Consider the following 17,322-nt stretch of genomic DNA (forward strand, 5'->3'; position numbering starts at 1 on the left):
AATAATGTTACAGCAATGTTTCATTTCACACTAAAATAGTTTTATTTTGAGTTATTTTGGATATTACTATTATTTTAGTATAACTGACTTATTAGGGTAACATTTACGTGCATTGGAATAATTTTGTGCAGTGAACTCTGAGACTGTGGGAAGACCTTCGAAATGCAGATCTCAGGTTGGTCCTGCAGGTGGACGAACAGTCTAGGAAATAGTAACGCATCTGCAGACGATACTTAAATAAAAACTGTACCATTTGAGTTAGTAAAGATTACGCTTTTGACTAAAAACGCTCTGCGTCTGAGACTATGTGCAGTGCGACAAGCTTGCGCTCATAATCGCAAGATGCCAGTTGTGCAACAGATTTTTGTATAATCGCAGGTTTTCACTCACGTGTCCGATGTTCTGAACTACACAACACATGTTTGATTTTTTTTTTCTTGTACGAAACATGTAGTTTAGAGAAACTATACTTGTAAGAAACATGTCGTGAATTTGTAGTATGGAGAACAGAGTAATATTAGATTTAATTTATATTAAGTGTTTTATTTTATTTTGACTTACGTTTCAAACTCACTGACTGCGTTCACCGTTAGCCTTTTTACTGATTGCATGAATTATTATGAAATTACTGTTAATATAATTTTAATTGCTGCAATTCATTAAAAATTATTTGCTATATATCGAAATGTATAACAGCGAACACTTCCGCATTGCCAGGCGGGGATTTGGAGTAACCTATTTCTTGTGCAAACCACAATATTAGAAAGTGTTGATGGTTGAAAACGAGGAAAGAAGTCAAAAAAGTTGTGAATGAGAGAAGTATACTTGATTTTCAAGAAATTTGAGAGAGACTTTACTGTATCGTGCAACTGTAGACACTAATTATACGAGGGTCGTTTCGAAATTAATGCCTCCTATTTTTTTCTGCTGACTTTATATGTCCATGTGAGATGTCGTTGGTGTAGTGCTAATGTTTGAACCTTCCTCTTTTATTTGCAGCTGGTCCCGTTGTTCTGCGGTAGTTGGCGCCAGCATAGGAGCGTTCCAAAATGGAGCCTGATGGACGTGCGTATAAAACAACGATGTGTGACTGAATTACTCACTGCTGAAGGAATTGCGCCGATTGAAATCCATTGACGCTTGGTAAAGCTTTATGGAGACGATACAATAGACGTGAGCAATATGAGGTGATGGGTACGGCATTTTCAAGGTGGTGAAAAAGGTGTTCATGACAAGCCACGGCCCGGTCGACCCTGCACAGCTGTCATCCCTCGCAATGAAGAGCGTCTTCATCAACTCATCCGTGCTGATCGCCGGATAACGACCAGACAATTGTGTACAAAGCTGACTATCGGCTGTAATGTCTTGGAAAAAACGCTGGAATATCCTGGTTATCGCAAAGTTTGTGCGACATGGGTGCCGCGGATGCTTACAGAAGATCACAAAACTGAGCAAATGGAAATTTGTCGGGGCCTGCTGGACCAATACGAAGCTGAATGTGACAATTTTCTGGATAGCATTGTCACTGGAGATGAGACGTGGTGTCATCACTAGAAACCGGAATCCAAAAGACAGTTCATGGAATGCCGATTTTTACAAGCGCGGCATGCAGGCTCTGGTCCACTGTTGGCAAAAGTGCATGACGAATGGTGGGAACTAGGTGGAAAAATGACAGTTTGTAGCTGAAATATTGCTCTGTTTAGCTGTGCTGTTATTATTTATGTATCTCCATTAGTTTCCATGAAAAAAAAAAAAAATAGGAGGCATTACTTTCGGAACGACCCTCGTAGTAGCAATATGACAGAGAGAAAAATTAACATTTTATTTCCTTTTCTCACCTCTATATAATTAATGTCAATTTTTATTTCTTTCTCTCAAGAAATGTCAACATAGTTTGATGACAGAGCTATATACAGTATATATGTATATATAGGATGGCCCAAAAGTAGGTATACAATCCCGTAGTGATCAACTCATTGCTTTTAATATCATTTCTTGTTATCCATAAGGTAGACTTGGTTTCTTCCTTATTTATTCCTAATGTCTTTTTACTTATATCTTAAGCTCGGAACAGGCGAGGTAAATAAACCTATAAGCTAGAACGTTATACTTGATCAATGAGGGGTATATACCTACTTTTGAGCCACCCTAAAATTATTATTTCTCCGTAGTACTGAACTAATTCCAAACATTTAAATTCATCTCACAAAGAAATCTCGTCTTCCAAAAAGTGAACAACAAATGCCTCCAACACAAGGGATCTACTCACAGATTCACTGGAAAATAAAGAGTTATGTTTCCAAAAATTCATCAGGTACGAAAACAGACTGCGAATAGAAGATATAATCTGGAGAATGTAACATGAGCATAAAAATGGCGAAAAATTGTAACCCGATCACTGACAGCAATCAGAATTGAACTTATTGTAAGCCTTAATCCATGTATTCTCTATGCATGCATCATTCAGAACAAGAATGAACAGTGAAGCATCTTCAAAGAATTTCTATTAAATCAAGAAGCTGTACAAATCCCAATCCATTGTATGTTCTTATTACCCAATAAATATACAGGGTGAACCTGTTTTAGTTTAGTTTAGTTTAGCGCCCCTTTCAGCAGCGAGGCTATATGAGACGTGGACCTACTGATTAACGTGGAATCGGAACCACATGAGCTCCCGCCGGGAATCGAACCCGGGTCTCCCACGCCAAAAGCGCGTACGCTAACCGCTTAGCCACGAGGGAGCTCAGGGTGAACCTGAAAGATATGCACAAACTCCGGGAGGCGATTCGCGAAATTAAACAAGACAACATGTCCTCTTCCATATTGTCGAATTCCGTGTCGTGTACGAGTGACAGGCGTTCCAACTTGGAATCGAAACTCCAATCGTGACAATTGGAACGGAATAGGAACATGTGCACAGCGTACATGACGCGGAATTCGACAACATGCTAGCGAAGTTTTTGTCTTCTTTTGGTGTCACGAATCACCTCCCGAAGTTCGTGCACATCTTTCAGGTTCACCCTGTATAGTATCTCCTTAACAAAAGCTTGAGCTTACGAAAATATTGTCAGTTTTCAGGAGCATTGCTACAACACAAGAAAGGGAGAGAAGAATTCTAATAAATATGCATCCTATGAGCTCCCTGCTCGTACATTTGAGATATACTAAACGGAAACATTTTCCCTCTCTCTCTTTCGTTCTTTCTTTTACTCTCTCCCTGTGTATGTATGCATCTCTCCGTTGCCTTCTTTCACTGTCTTTCTGTTTACACAATGATCGGAAAGATAATATTTGAATCCACGAAAAGTGTAAAATGCATGTTTGAAATACTATTTATTTTCTCACCAACGTAGCGGCTTACGCGGAAAACCAGTCACACTTATTTTCTTGCAGCTTAGCGATAAACATTGCTTTTCTTGTGCAAAAGAATGCAGATTATTATTTATTTTTAAAATATTATTTCCCACATTTTTCGTATGTTATGATTCAAGGAAAACGCTGTTTCTCATCCTATATAATCGTACTTACTGTCACAATAAAAAATGCATTTTTTTAAAGAAGAATATTATGTTTTGCCTTTTACTATGAGAATAAAATCAGCACGCGTGCTTTTCTATTACCTCCTGATTTAATTCAATGTTTTAAAGGCCCAATCCTTTACGAAATCTTTCTCTTTGCAGTTCACATAAGGTACATTAGAAATATAATCAAACTTAATAAAAGGAACAAAATAAAACTACGTTCTTTAACAACTTGAAACTTATGGCTATTAGCTACATATTTACAGACTACATGAGCTTTGTTACACATTATACCATGGCTCATTGGATTCGCACAGGAATCTCACGCACACGACCGATGTTTGAATCGTCGTCGTGCACTGCTCTCGTTCTTTCATTGATCAGGTAGAACAACAGCAGAAACAAAATATCACTACAATTTTAGATCTGATTCGACATTCTGCAATATTTTTTTTCTTTGTCAAGTGAAGAGGATGAAGTAAGATTTTACAAGCATAAAAACAGTTCTAGATTTTTCTATTAATAAAAGCTATGAATAGGTTTACAGCTGAAATCTAAATTGAGTTCTCTTCAATAAAATTCCATAAACAAGTTATGGTCAACGAAATAAGATTTCAGTTATTTTGTGTGTTTTCAGCACGGTGGCTTCCATCATTTTTATTTCTGGAACCAAACACAATCATTTTTTCTTTAGGTATAAAATATTTATTTATCTTTAGTTTAAGCAAAATAAAAAGGATAGCTCAAAATGTCACTCTGCCATTACATTTCGTTATATAAAGAAACCGAAAAAATGAATACGTTTATACTTGAAAATGTCGAGCTTAATGTGACAAACATTATGAACAATTTTGCAATTAAAAAAATGGTTTACATTAAAATATACTGCAATGAAGAGCAAGGTATTGGAAGTTAGCAAATATATTTATCCTTATATGCTGAAACACAAGTTTCTTGAATAGATACGGGACACTTCACTTTGAAATATACATCTTGAATTCGATAGTCGGCAGAATGTGAAATCTGTTGAAAATGTTAAGCTTTGAACAACTCAACAGAAGTCTGATGCCCCATGACCAGAATATTGTCGTTACAAACTGACTAAAGTAACGATAAATCCAGGGAGAGGCTCAATCAACAAGCTCCTGTTTCCCGATTTGTTTAAAAATCAATATAACTAATTACTTCTAACTACATGCCGGATTTTAAGTCAAAGGATATTTTTTCCTTTGCATATATTTCCGGAAGAACAAGTATCGTTAACGTTTCATTAGCAAATGCCGCAAGTGATCAAATTTAATAATGCCTATAATACCTACTTTGCTAGCTAGAACCTACTTGTGGTAGACGTTTTTGATTATTTCTGAAGATTTTTATAGAATAATTGTTCTCATGCATAGGTGTTGGTTCTGTTTTATACGAACAAAATTTTATTATGAAGAAAATGATCTGCAAACCCCTTTGTAGAATATATGTTTTTAGTTATTATTGTAGTTGATTTGAATTTAGCGTTCCGTTCAGCTGTGAGGCTATATGAGACGTGGACCTACAGCTTAACGTGAGATCCGAGCATGAGCTCCCGCTGCAATTGAACTCCGTTTTTAGGCAAAAAAAAAATATCTGACCACAGTCAATTTTTACCTGTTGAAGTTGAACCAAACATTTTATTATATTTATTATTGGGAAGCAGTGATGAAACTGGTTCCGAATTTCCAGACCTAAAAGCAGTCAGACCCGTGACCTGATGTGACTCGAAGACGACGAAACATCGTCATATACAGTAAAACCTGTCAACTTGGCCTGGTTCGTCTTGAACCTGCATTTTCCCATAAAACATTCGTTACTTATTACTCTGTAAGTTCGCGACCTGTCTACTTTGGAAGTTGGCAATGATAATGATAAATTTACCTGCGTATCTTGGCCACGCAAAATACCGTTTTCTTATTTTTTCTTAACTCTTTCGTTATTCCCATATGAGAGTCAGATGTTCTGTATTTATAATTGGAGACAAAGAAGCATGGATTCCCACAATTTTTTCGATAAAGGCGTGGTGTAGGAAGATGTGAATAAGAAAAAGCACGTACAGGAATTCAGGAAATGGTTGTACGTATTTGTTTACCCTGTCTGTTTTGGTAAAAGCATTAGCTACATAGGCTCCTTCATATCAGTGGGGAGCTTTAGTAATTCCGGAAAATTCCCCAGGTTAAAGCTAACCATCTCAATTGTCGACTTTTGGCACCTGACAGCTTGTAGAAAGGTAGCGGAGGTTTTGAGACATAAATTCCCTTAAGATTTTCTCAAAACATCTTTTGCTCCGAGGGTAACTCTTCTAGCTCATTAAAAGAGGAGTTAACTACAAAATTAGAATGTGTATATGTGAATAAAACCAATAATAATAATAATAATAATAATAATAATAAAATAAATACGTCTAGAATGAACACCATGAATAAATTTGCTATTGTTAATACTGTACCAGACTAGTTTTCAGGAAGAGAAAAGTATGCACATCTATTAAACATTCTGTAGTAATTTTTTCTAATACGTATATTGTTATGGTTGCTCTATATACATTAAAAGTAGCTGTCGTGTCATTGCTTATAAAAATTTTACAATTAAGTGACACTAGAAAGCCTATCCTAAAAATATAACAATCACATTTGTTTTCCGTAAGTTGGCCACCTGTCTAAGTTTGCCACTTTTCGATGGAACCGATGGTGGCCAACATAGACAGGTTTCACTGTACATGGAGAATTTGTATGACACTGTTACGTAATTCTAATTTTTCCCACCAGTGCGTCGCCTTTAGTGGGTGTAGTTAGTTCAGTGTTCGATTTTCGTTAAGAAATCACTAAACTTTACTTTCACTACCGTTTACTTTCATTAATTAGTCGTCTCCTTTAGCGTAAAGAGTATAACCGTGGGACGTTAAACTAACTTTTCATTAACATTCCTTTCATTCGTAAATGGAAATCTAACAAACACGACTATGCCCTTCCTTCTAATTAAAACTGTATGTTTCTCTTTTGATGTATATATATATATATATGTGTGTGTGTGTGTGTGTCAAACCAGTGCACTGGAAGATAACTGCAAGATCTATAATAGTACAAACGTTGAGAATTACTGAAAAGATAAGTTATATGATTTTCTTATAAGGAAATGTCAACATTTAATTGAGCGAGCCGGTAAGCTTGTCGTGCTGAAAATAAGAGATACCGCTGAACCCAAACAGCGTTTTATTAAATCTTTTGTGTATTCTATCTCTAAAAGCGCTGCATTACTTTTAGTGTAAGATGATAAAAAAACGCAAAATTATATTTCAAACAGTGAAGACTTAATAGAGTAAATGAAATGAAATCTTTAAGTTTTATGTCCCACGTTTATGCCGGCTAGGCTAAGCGAGACGGTGATGACGAGAAATGGATAAAATCGTGGAATGAAGAAAGCAGGAGAACCCCCCAAAAAAACACGCACATGGTTACAGTAAGAAATGTCACATCGGAGAATCAAACATGTGAATATCCGTCCTCGAATAGTGAACATCATGCTGTACAGCTGACACTTCGGTTATTTCCGGGCCATCGGGTCTGTCTGGACAGCTAGGTTTGTATGGATTACCGAGTCTATTCTCATGAGACCGGGACTGAAAAGCAATCCCCGATTCAGGTGATGATGTGGACAAAAGTCGTGACCAGGTGATCCAAGTTGCAGCAGTAGCAAACAATGTACCAAGAAATAAGAGTATACGATATCGATAGCAAAGAAACTTTTGCAAGATGAGCAATCTAAACATGATATCGAGTATATTCAGTTTAATTTTCCTCTCTTCGTGATTTTTTTCTAAGATAAAAATATAAGGGTACAAGTATGGTTCTAGATCAAAGGACACAATGTTCACTTTGGGAAAAGGCCTGCAGCATAAGGTAAATTCCTGTTGTAAAACTACGGTGAACTTCTTCAAGTAGGAAAATAAGCTTGCAAAACGACCATTTCCCATAGTTTCCGATAAGAAAATAATTAACTTAATCGTCACCATTTTTTAAAAAAATTATCAATTGAAAATTAACTTCTTGAAAATTTCATTGGCCTAATTGAAATTGAAAAAAAAATAATTAATTAGTCCTCAACTTTTTAAAGGACTAATAACAAGCCTGAGTATCCGTCATATTTTATATTCTATTTTCAGATGTCAGTGTTGCCAAATAGTTGCATTAAACATGTGTTGCGGAAAAATGCACATTTTATTATTTGTTACTCCCACTTTCAAAAAGAATAAATAGTTCAAGTTTTGGTCAGTATTACCCAGTTCAATTAAGTGAATAAACAAAATTACTTATACAACACATTGTAACATATGTGCAAATAACTAACTTTTGTACTTATGTATACGCAATGTCATTGCAACATAGATATTTCGGCCACTTTATTCTATGAATCATCGTCATAAACACCGAATTAAATCATTCTTTGCAACAAGGTCTTCACATGCTTAGTTGAGTAAGGACCTTTTTAATTTTGTGTGTTTGGGATGGGGTGTGTTGTTAAGATACCTTAATTCTTCGTTATAATAAGTTATTACGTTAACCACGTTTAAGCAGCGTACGCAGCAGTGCCATATCATTTAAATTGCTCTTTGATAACATAATTACACTGAACATAGAAACAACTTAAAATGCGACAAATTTCCTTCACAAGATGGCATAAAAGCCTAGTATTCGTAATGAATACTCGAGGAAATATTTGAGACCATTATTTGGTTGTTACAGGAACACTGCGTTATAAAGAGAACAACAATGTAACAACAAGACGCATGTAAAAAAAAAAAAAAATAAAAAATAAATAAAAAAAGAATGCAGCTGATATTAAAGCAGCTGTGCAATTGCCAAGTACTGTCTAATTTACGAATACCCATCCAAAACCGTCGGAGGGACGTTACTGTCTGATATTCTTCTCATTCATAACAACACTTGGCCACAGACAGTTGCCCGTGCTAATGAAACAATTTGCAATTCCGATAGGAACTTTTTAATCAGCTCTTATACAGTCTTGATCTTGTCCCTAGTGATTTTTTTTTCCTGTTTGTTTTGTACTTTCACGTAAAAAGGTGGCTTATTTCGCAACTTTCCAATGGCAGTGAAGTTCTAGAGACATCAGTTTGCGACTGGGTGAGTCTCAGGTGAAAGATTTCGACACAGAGGGCCTACGAAAACTTGTACCACTTTACAAAAGTGCTTGGAGATCTACGGCGACTATGTAGAAAAATAGTCAAAGTATGCACTTTTATAAAATCAACAATAACATTTTCCTCTCTTTATTTTATTCCTTCCATTAACCAATCGGTCCTATTTTCTGACATGTGCTCTGTAAATGTACCTTAAGTCATATCTGTAAATGAAATATTAACTTAAAACAAAGAAACGATTCTAAATTAAAGAAATATATTACGGCGAAGATATCACGATTTATTACTATTGCATTCTAAGAATGCTGTTGAATTCTCAGAATGCAATAGTAATATTTATTGTATCGTCTTCGTAGTAATATATTTGTTTCATTAACTTCAAGAAACGATAATAAAATTATCAGTCATACATACTTCACAACATTTATCATCATCAGAAACACTTTACTAATGTCTTGGCAGTCCAATTGCAAAGTAGATTTGTTTGTTACAATGCAACCCAAGCTCTTCAACAAATCATTCGACCATTTGAACATGGGATTTTCAGGATCTCTAAGTCCAGACAATTGCTGGATAAAAAAGCGAAAAAGTGTCTGCAAAAGAAAGAAAGAAATAAATTACAAATATCTACATGACCAGTTCCAAATAACAGTTAAAAAAGAACATTGGTTATTCACACATGAAAAGGGTTGCCTGGTTTAAACCAAAAAACAAAAACTGTTCGTAAAAGTGTAAGTGTTTGTAAAAGCTTGATGAACACACATTTGTGGGTTATCACGTTTCACTCCCGTATATTATTCGTATTATATTCAGACCTAAATTCCTCATTCATTACTCAAAAAGATTATACTACAAAAGCAACTTTTTTTTTATAAGTTTACTAGCAGCGTTCACCCCGCTTCGCTGCGGTCACCCCGGAACGCAATAAACTTTGTTACTTAGATAATTTTTACTTTTTCGCTTTCAAGTGATATGATAAAAACCATAGAAGATTGCAGTAAATGTTAACATTATATCGCCTCTCATTTATGTTAACCCGCCCCGCTTCGCTGCGGTCACCCCCGAACGCAATAAACTTTGTTACTTAGATAATTTTTACTTTTTCGCTTTCAAGTGATATGATAAAAACCATTATAACGCCTGTCATGTATGTTAACCCGCCGAGTGACACGGTCATGCGGGTTGCATATAAATACGTTTATTTTTATACCTATGATGAACTAACAAAGGATTTGTACGTAATGGACACCTGAATGGTCAATTATCTCAAGACACTGGTAATTGAAAATTAAAGTGATATGATAAAAACCATCTAGGGTCCAAATCCTAATAACCCCCCAAAAATAAAAGAAATTGGTTCAGCCGTAGTACTTTGAAATTGTTCATATGTAATTCTGTATAATGGTTTCACTTGTGCAACTGTTTATCTTTTTGTCCTTCTGAAATGACTCTTGACAGTTATATTAAGAAGCATGTAAAGATCAGTACAACGTATTTTTTATCAGGATTCCTTCGTGAGTGAGTCGGCAGACGTATCGCATTTGTGGCCAATTGGTCCTGGTTCCGAGTTCGAATGGAGGACAATTTCTCTCGGATGTAACTCGAGAAGCGGTTTTTATTCCGCTTTAAGCTTATGTGACCCCTTCCAGCATAACCCAGTTGTTGCATAGTAACATCAAGGCGAAACAAACTTAATTCTGTCCATATATGATATGAATATATAGAGCAAATTATTTAAACCAAAAAAAAACCTGGTTTAAACCCAAAAAAAAAAACTTTTTTTTTTGGGGTTTTCCAATAAAAACCATGGTTTTTGCCAACCCTGCTCACGAATAAGTAATCTAATAAAATCTTGCTTCGCTCCTTAATTATAACTCCGCTATAATAGACATTAAAGGGACTAAATTCTTAAAGGTGCCTTCCATTTCAACTCAGACAAAAAAAAAAAAAAAAAATAATAATAATAATAATAATAATAATAATAATAAATAAATTTAAAAAATAAAATAAAATAAAATTGTACCATCACCATCTCAGATATTGTTGAAACTTTTTTTTATAGCAACTAGACATGTTTTTAAGAGACCCATATTTTTTTGTTTTGTCGGAAAAAAAAAATTCTCGCCAAGTAATGGGCCATCAAGGACGGGGAGTACAATTTATGAATTGTAAAAGACATGGAAAATAGTCTATTCGGATCCCCACCATTCAGCTATGGAGACAGGTAGAGTTATAACTGTTGTTGTGGTATGTACATAAGGATATAAATAAACTATATATTATTATAGTTTGGTTTGCGCATGCGTATCCTTTTGTACATAAATTAACAAATGAACGTCAGTTTATCTGAAAAGTCGAAGTTTGCGAAATTTTTTCGAGCACTTCCGGTTCGAATTTTAAAATTCTGTTTTCACGGTTAGTAACACCTAGTTACCCGCTTTCCGAAAAAAAAAAAAAATTGTATCGCTTCTGTGTGCAACCGTTTTGTCGCAAAAAATTCGAGAAATTGTAAAACTTTTCAAAAATCGCCAAATTTGGGCGCTATTTTCTCGAAAACACCATCTTTTAAAATTCTGAAATTTTGTCAGATGGTTCAACTTTACATGAATAACATACACACCAAGTATCACTTTCGACCAATGCTTCATGAATTAACTACAGCCTTTTGAATTTAGCGAAGTTTCATTAATTTTGATGTCACAGTTAGCAACACTGGAAACAATAAAAATGCAATGATTTGATGATGTTTGTTTTTCACATTCATTAAATGAAGAATAAAAGCTTTTCCTGACTGTTTTTGTTTTTAATATTTTGATCAAAAAGGCTCTCTGAAATAGTTACATGAGCCTTTCCCCTTCTCCGTTCTTTTAAAAACGAAGTAATCTGAGATGGAAATTACGATTACGAAACACGCAAATTTTAAGTTCACTTACTTAAAATGGTCTTCGGAAACAAAATGGTCTACGGATCATACTACTAAAGGAAATAGGTCACTCATGACAGCTTCAATACAGGTTGCACCTTTGATTTGTTGCAACGCAATAGCAGCTAACTTAAAACTTGCACAATATAAACACACACTTCCCTCATAGGTTGCGGACTGACCCACTTTAGTCGAATACTATAAAATTCCGAGTGACCCATTCTTATGCTGGAAGTGTTCTGTTTAAAAAGTCCGTACATTTCTTTGATGGAACGCGTAAGAAAATATGTTTCGATTTTTTTTTTTTTTTTGTCCTTTTTCGACCGCACTTAATTGAGACTGTCTGGAGCATTCCAACTCATCATTGAGGTAATAATTCAGGCTTTATATAGATCATTAGAATTTATTGGATGGCCATTTTAAGTAAACTTAAAATTTGTGTGTTTCCTAATCGTAATTACCATCTCAGATTTCTTCGGTTTAATCGGCTCATTTTCCTATTCCAGAGTTTTTTTTTTTTTGACTAAAATAATAAAAAAAACACTCAGGAAAAACTTTTATTCTTCATTTAATGAATATGAACCACAAACATCATCAAATCATGCACTTTTATTGTTTCCAGTGTTGCTAACTGTGACATCAAAGTTAACGAAACTTCGCTAACTTCAAAAGACTGTAGTTAATTCATGAAGCATTAGTCGAGAATGGTATTTGGTGTGTTTATTATTCATGTAAAGTTGAACCATCTGACAAAATTTCAGAATTTTAAAAGATGGTGTTTTCGAGAAAATGGCACCCAAAATTGGCGATTTTTGAAAATTTTACAATTTCTCGAATTTTTTGCGACAAAACGGTTGCACACAGAAGCGATACACATATTTTTTTTCGGAAAGTGGGTAACTAGGTCTTACCAACCGTGAAAACAGAATTTTAAAATTCGAACCGGAAGTGCTCGAAAAAATTCGCAAACTTCGACTTTTCAGATAAACTGACGTTCATTTGTTAATTTATGTACAAAAAGATACGCATGCGCAAACCAAACTATAATAATATATAGTTTATTTATATCCTTATGTACATTCATGTCCAAAATGATTATCGCATATCTATAACTGTCGTCTTGTAAGAATATAATTCGATAATGATTTTGCAGGTTACTTTTAATACTGATACTATGTGTGTAATCGGGAAATATATAATTGTGGTAAATTTCATAGGAAAAGAATTGTAAATACGCAAATTAGAGTGAGTAAAACAAAATGTTTCTAAATGGACAAGAAAGTTTGATTTTCGTTTTATTGTTCTTATTTACTGCTCTTTTGACATGAAATTTTCTACATACATGTCTTTGCCAATTATGCACATACTAACATTATAAGAAATATCGGGAGAATTCGTTATCAAATTATATTCCTACAAAAACATATTTATAGACATGCGACAATAATTTTGGACATGAGTGTACATACCACAACAAGAATTATAACTCAACCTGTCTCCATAGCTGAATGGTGGGGCTCCGAAGTTGACCATTTCCCATGTCTTTTACAATTTATAAATTGTACTCCCCGTCTTTGATGGCCCATTACTTGGCGGGAAAATTTTTTTTCGACAAAACAGAAAAATATGGGTCTCTTAAAAACATGTCTAGTTGCTATAAAAAAAAATTTCAACAATATCTGAGATGGTGATGGTACATGCTCTGCCTGAATTGAGATGGAAGGCACCTAAGAGTTGATATTTAGTTATACAAATTTATTATTTGTCGTAATGTCATACAAAACATTCCTTACACATCACCTAATACTGAGAGGTTCACTCATTGAGTAGCAATGTGTAGCAAGTAAAACGGGTGAATAACGAAGCCAGTGAACAAGATATCCAAAACAATAATTATAATAATTTATGGCTAAGTGATCGGATGGACTCTAGAAAATCAAATTGCTATCACATTCTTCTTTCGTGATCGCAGTCTCGGCTTGATTCTCCATGACAGAAATACAGAATTTCAGATTTCTGTGAATAACTTTGTAAAGGCAACTCAATAATCTGAGTGATCATTTTTCAGTTTTAACAAGCAGTACGTATAAATTTTAGATTCGATTGCACCAAGTTTAACCATCCGATTTTCTGTTAGGCAACGTAAGTCACTTCAGTAAGAGGGATCATTCTCTAAGGATGTTTTAAATTGCTTTTTGAAACGACTACATTGCTTTTCAGTTAGGTTAAGGTCCAGTAAAGTTTGCTCTTATGATCTACTGCAGAATTAACTATTTAAACGATTGTTTTAGCAAAACTTGAAAAAAAAACTCCAAGTTGTGCCTGACCAAAAGATTTAATAAAATGAAAAATGTTTCATAATGCGAATATACAAAAAAAAAAAAAAAAAAAAAAAAAAAAAAAAAAATTGCAAAATCAAGTCTCATATCATTTACACTTTCTATCATGTATTTGTTATTCCCCCTCCTCAAGTTTATAACATACACATGACAAACACCATGAAGAAGTCAATATTCACTTACCTGCATTTGTCCAGTTTCTATGTAAGGAGTCTCCGCCTGATACAGTTTAAAAATGTTAACGATACAGCAGGCAATAAGCAATCGAATATTACGACTTGGATGCAAAAGAAAGAAGTCTTTCGCTAAATGCAACGCGAGGGGAACATACTCTTGGTCAGCACTTTCATCTTTATTCATCGACTCCAAAAAGTGCGCTAATTTCTGAAACACAAAGTAAAATAAAGTATTACTTCCTTACATATATTAAAAAAGCAAAGCTGATATCATTACACTTGAATACTGACAACAAAATCTTAAAATGTCAAAAATATTTAGAAGTGGTAAAACAGATGATACAAGAACTAAGACTGTACTTGACTCACAAGGACACAGGAAGCTGCAATTAAGATAAAAATTAAGGAACTACGTTAAAAAAGAAACATCCACCCAACTGATTCTCCTCAACCAGGACATCTACTGAAAGCTGAAGAGCTCTCAATTCTGGAGAAGTAACATGCAAAATTATTTTAGTAGTTTCGTGCTGCTGAGATTTAATCAGTTATAAGAGAACGAGTTCCTGGTCAAATACAGCGTAACTTCCTTATATATATATATATATATATGGATACAGCTGAACGCCATTTTGCACTGGAAGTCTAAAAAAAACATAATGCAATAATAATAATAGTAAAATAATAACATGTAAGTGATAACAAGAAAGGTTGAAAATAGCTGACTAAAGTTTATCCACGAAAATGATGCCGTAGTGCAGAGTTATATGCAGCTTCAGAATCAAATAAATCCACGGGTGTATGTTACATTTCGTTGTATTGTTTAGGAACAGAGAATTTTAAACTATTGACAGTCTAGGTCGTACTATATGAAAAAGTTGTTACGTGTTTGTCTGAATGGAATTCGGAAATACAATTCTGAGAGTAGCGTTTCGGATCTGATTTAACCATGTGAGAGTTTATACAGATATTTGAGGTCACTGATTTTATGACGAGTGTCAGGTAGTTGAACATTGATGCTCAGTTGCAAAAACCGAGGATTAATCCGTGGTAGAGATTAAACTAAAGTTAATAATCGAAGTCAGGATAATGTGTTGCACCAACACTGATCTGAAGATTATATCGCCAAATCGTCGGATTAAGATTAGTCATCGAAAACGGGAGATTAATTCTTGATAACGTAGTGATTAGCTGTGAGTAGAGTGAATATGCTTGCAAAAGATTTAGATATTTTAGATGAATCTGAAGTGCCTGAACAGATAGAATAACATGTAAGTAACTATATCCGACCTAGAAGAATAATGAGACAGGCAAAATCCTTTTGAGTACTTCAACGATGATAAATTTTGTATTCGTTTTCGCTTGTCGAAGTGTTGTTTCGAATATTTTACAGCGTTTTGTAGCAGGATTGCTTGCAGTAGCTTATATCAATAATTTGGATGTTTATATGGATATAAATGGTGTTAATGTGCTTATTTCAAATGTTCCTAAAGCAAGATTTGAATCAATAAATATCCGTCATTACTGCAATGGACCGATTAAAGTAGCATACTTGCACTAATTCTTTATATTATTTATTTTAATTCACTTATTTACTATAGTTTGTGAATTGAAGAAATTTAGTTTTTAGTGGCCACCTAGTAGACTTGGACATAGTAGGTTAAATGTACCTCACATTTAAGGTAGCTATCTTCAGCGCTGCAAGAGACTCTTGAGGACAAGTATATTTTATGGCATACACTGCTCCATTCGTTCATTTAACAGGCCTATTGGCATTTTAAATCTTTACAATTTTACTTCATTTGGGTTGAATATGCCATTGTATATTAAATATTGCAGCAATAAGTGAAAATAAAAATAATAATAAGCCGAAGCAGAAAACCAGAACAATTAACTTTGTATGTCATAAACTACAATTGTTCCCATTCTCACATTAAATTTGCTAGCATGTTCTGCAAATTTTTCAATAAAAACTATTGATTGCTGCTATCTTGCTTTTACCAGTAAGTCATACAGTAACCACCGTAAGAAATAACTTGATGTATATATATATATATTTTTTTTAAAAAATGTAAGCAAATTTTCATTACAATCGCCGGTGCACATTTACAGTACGGATCCATAGATTTATAAAATTTGTAATAATATTTTAATAGACTAGTGTGTTACTAATCGAAATATGTTGTCTTCTTACCTGAAAACATCCAAAATACGTAGCTACGTAAAAATATATTTATGAAAGTCGAACCTATTATGCACGGATTTCCCTATAAGATAGCTACTAACCATAGTATGTGAAGTATCTAAAGTCAATGTGCTATGACCCGGAACTACGAATGTCTGAGAGTTAAGAGGTTCACATAATTGTAAAAATTTACGTTAGTAATGTAATATGTTAATTTGAACATTTGTGCTCTATCGCCATACCGCACGAAAATGGAAACAAATAATAACAAAATGTACTACATTTCGTTAGATTAGATAGCATTATATTAGGTTAGGTTAGTTTGAGTTACAAGTCAATTATCTTGAAAACAGATGCGTGTAAAGTTTTACAACTTGGAATAAAAAATCATTATTTTTGCATAAATATGGTGTCCGGATATAGGTATGGCATAAAAACTGCAGTGCAAAAAACAAACCAACTTGTGCTAGGTGGCCACTAAAAAGCACAAGTGCTACCTAACCGAGTCGGGGCAGGGCAAAGCTAGTAGACCCGCACGATAGCGTAGAGATGTGTCGCAAGAGAGCAGGATCATTAGCGACGGCGTGTAAGCGCGTAAGCGAGGGTAGTGAAAACAGGTGGATTTTGGTAATGATACGAGTTTCAATAGCACTTGTCATTGTTTCATACTAATAACTATCAATTTCTAAACATAAGACACTTTCTGCACTGTTTGCAGAAATACACTGTCGTAGTGGCCACCTAGCATGTTAGGTTGGTTAAGTTACATTAAGTTAGGTTATAATTCGATATTACTCAAATACGAGTGTCTGAACCTTGACACACACACGCCATTTCCACACTACCAGTAAATCATAACAAGTGTACCTATTCGCCAAATAGTCCCTTCCGCCTACATATGCAATGCCGCTCACATCGAAAGCAACCAACAGCAACAGACACTTCCTTAACTTCAACTTTTCTCATCACATGACTTGGTAAATTTCCTAAAACTGG

The 17,322-nt window shown here is 34.5% G+C and overlaps 1 protein-coding gene across 7 annotated transcripts in view; it reads right to left on the minus strand.

Moving 5' to 3' along the window:
• The window catches only part of LOC145674318 (sister chromatid cohesion protein PDS5 homolog B-B-like), a 271,993-nt gene that overhangs the window by 233,309 nt on the left and 21,362 nt on the right, over positions 1-17,322 (minus strand). For all 7 annotated transcript variants that reach the window (XM_081744213.1, XM_081744214.1, XM_081744217.1 and 4 more), the window contains exons 3-4: positions 14,152-14,352; positions 9,121-9,299 (exon numbers count right to left, since the gene is read on the minus strand). In XM_081744213.1, coding sequence (XP_081600339.1) covers positions 9,121-9,299; positions 14,152-14,352 — 380 coding nt within the window. The remainder of the gene's footprint in view (positions 1-9,120; positions 9,300-14,151; positions 14,353-17,322) is intronic.

This window comes from Thermobia domestica, chromosome 17 (assembly GCF_964235325.1).
Source record: "Thermobia domestica chromosome 17, izTheDome1.hap1.1, whole genome shotgun sequence".
NCBI classification, from domain to species: Eukaryota; Metazoa; Arthropoda; class Insecta; order Zygentoma; family Lepismatidae; genus Thermobia; species Thermobia domestica.